This window comes from Montipora capricornis, chromosome 2, assembly GCF_036669925.1.
Source record: "Montipora capricornis isolate CH-2021 chromosome 2, ASM3666992v2, whole genome shotgun sequence".
NCBI classification, from domain to species: Eukaryota; Metazoa; Cnidaria; class Anthozoa; order Scleractinia; family Acroporidae; genus Montipora; species Montipora capricornis.
Genome location: NC_090884.1, coordinates 32,756,286 through 32,758,785, shown reverse-complemented (window position 1 = coordinate 32,758,785; position 2,500 = coordinate 32,756,286). Strand labels below are relative to the sequence as shown.

The following is a 2,500-nucleotide window of genomic DNA, read 5'->3' as shown; positions in this document are numbered from 1 at the left end:
CACAAACCTACAGATATTTCTATTGAGTACCAAGATGTTTTGAATTTTTTTCATTTTTGAAAATGTCCTCACTCATCAATTGATTATACAAACAACAAGGTGTTCTTACCATAGCTTGAGCAGTCCTGGACATGTAATCTGTGCATTACAGGGCAATTGCTCAAGTGTTTTCATTCAGCAAACACAGCAGAATCACATCGGTTTAAAATACATGTAGGTGCTAAACTTCAGTCAATAAAATTGAAAGATTATATTCATAATAATAGAGTTGTGCGCTCTGTAAGTACATGTATTAAAGATTAAAGAAAGAAATTCACATAAATGATATGTTGTGAAGAACTCAATGCTGGCTTTGACAGGGGGCCAGAGGCCATTAATTAATATGCACAATCCTGCACAATTACCAGCACAATTTCCCTTCAAAATCCCACACATTTAATTTTTTCCTATGCACCCTGTCAGAAGGCCTGTGTCTTCCATTTGTAAGAAGCTCCCTTATACATGTACAGTGTACATGAACCTTATTTTCTGTAGGTTACTGACTGTAATACTGGTACTGTAAGTAAAATTGCTTGCTTCCAGAGTTGAGCTCAATGCAAGTGAATGAATGGGTATTGAACAATTAGACCTGCGTAACCTGCAGGGGCTAAAGGTTAATGGCTCTTGAGGGCGAAGGGTCTAATTGTTTTAGTATCACCCAACTAGTCTGACAGAAAAGGCAATAATAAAGTTAGCAAGTGGAAGTTGAAGAAATATTTCTTTGGGAATAAAACGAAAGAAAGTGTTGTGCTTTTTCTACTCGAGGACTATTACTAATAGTCCTCTAGTTGCGTAGAATGCAAGATTTGCATTGGTCCACTAGTTGGGTGATACGAAAATAATGCTATTAATTAAGAAATATAAAATAAGAAACTCCATAATATACAAGTGCGAAAGTTGCTATTGAGTACAGTGTAATTCATTTTGTGTCATTAGTAACTTCAACACAAGTGTTAACCTCAATTAAATAACCAACATGTACACACTGCACTTTCAGAGTGAAATTTTACACTGGTAGATTCATGTATGTACACTGGTGAAGAACCTCTGTTAATTAAAGTTATTAATAACCCTCAATATTGTCGTAATGATTGTCGCTTTCATTTTGGAAATTGGAAAGTTCACCCTCTTCTTGTATTTCATGGCAGGAAGAACTCATTGTAATGAATTGAGGTGCTTGTTGTTCTTTGTAATCAGGGTTCAGTTGTAACATGCAATACTTGCAGTGGCAGTGGAATGTATGTTAGGATCCATCAGATTGCTCCAGGGATGGTGCAGCAAATTCAAACGCACTGTAGAGACTGTGACGGACAAGGGGAGAGGGTACCAGGTGAAAAAAAAATGACATGATTGTTTTTTTTTTTTGCAAATACTGGAATCACAAGAATGTGATATTAAATTTACTGTGAGTATTGTTAAGAGTGAGTGGTGACTTTTGAAATGAACCAATGACATGTAGGGCATAACAGACATTTTTTGAGTTTGTTTTGTTTTGTTTTTTGCAGATAAAGATCGCTGTAAAAACTGTCAAGGACGAAAAACAGTCAAAGAACGAAAAATCCTGGAAGTTCATATCAACAAGGGTATGAAAGATGGACAAAAGATAACATTTAGTAATGAGGGTGATCAGGAGCCTGGCATTCAGCCTGGTGATATCATCATCATCCTCGACGAAAAAGACCACCCAGTGTTCAAGCGAAAAGATGTTGATTTGTACATGAAAATGGTAGGTGGTTTTTAGAGTGGTTCAAAACCCCATAGCCATTTAATGCGATTTTTATTCACACTAAACTTTTGTTATAATGCTTTACCCCTGCATGCATCTATGTACATGTATGTATGCTGGAGACTTGTTTTACATGTATTAGCACTTAGCTCTGGTGATTTGGTTAGCATCGCAATGAACGAGAAAGCACTACTCCCCTCGCCCAATATGGGTTGCTCTTATTATGTCCACCTTCACAGGCTGGTCTTTGCCGGTGTAAAAACCTGAGGAAATGGATCATAACCTATGACCAAGGGTTCCACGCGATCTCTTCTCCTTAATAGATTATATATCAAGCACCTTTCTCAGAATCCTTGCTGTTTCTAATAGTGCAGTCTTTTGTAAGAATGCCGTTCGGGGTCTAATGGCCAGTTTCCTAACCCAGTCGCCTGACTTTCTTGTTACTCCACCTAGGGCACCAACGTATAACTGTTGGTTATAAGCAATTACACCAAGCTTTAAAAATAACTACACACCAGTGCAAAATGATATAGAAATATGCACAGTGAAGGAAATAAATATGAGCGCATTAAGTTTATCCAAAGTAGTTGACGCTTTCCATTCCAGGACAATTGGGAAAAAGTGGGTACACTGTAGGATGGATATGCCTTAAACGCGGAAGTAGACAGCTAGCATTTCTGCCTTGTCAACTTTGCCTTAGAGCATCTTAGATACTGTAGATACAAAAAACTCTTC

General features: G+C 37.5%; 1 protein-coding gene across 1 annotated transcript in view; it reads left to right on the top strand.

Annotated features, from left to right (window-relative positions):
• The window catches only part of LOC138018389 (dnaJ homolog subfamily A member 1-like), a 17,289-nt gene that overhangs the window by 5,510 nt on the left and 9,279 nt on the right, over positions 1 to 2,500 (top strand). Inside the window, exons 5-6 of the mRNA XM_068865007.1 lie at positions 1,237 to 1,369; positions 1,545 to 1,765. Coding sequence (XP_068721108.1) covers positions 1,237 to 1,369; positions 1,545 to 1,765 — 354 coding nt within the window. The remainder of the gene's footprint in view (positions 1 to 1,236; positions 1,370 to 1,544; positions 1,766 to 2,500) is intronic.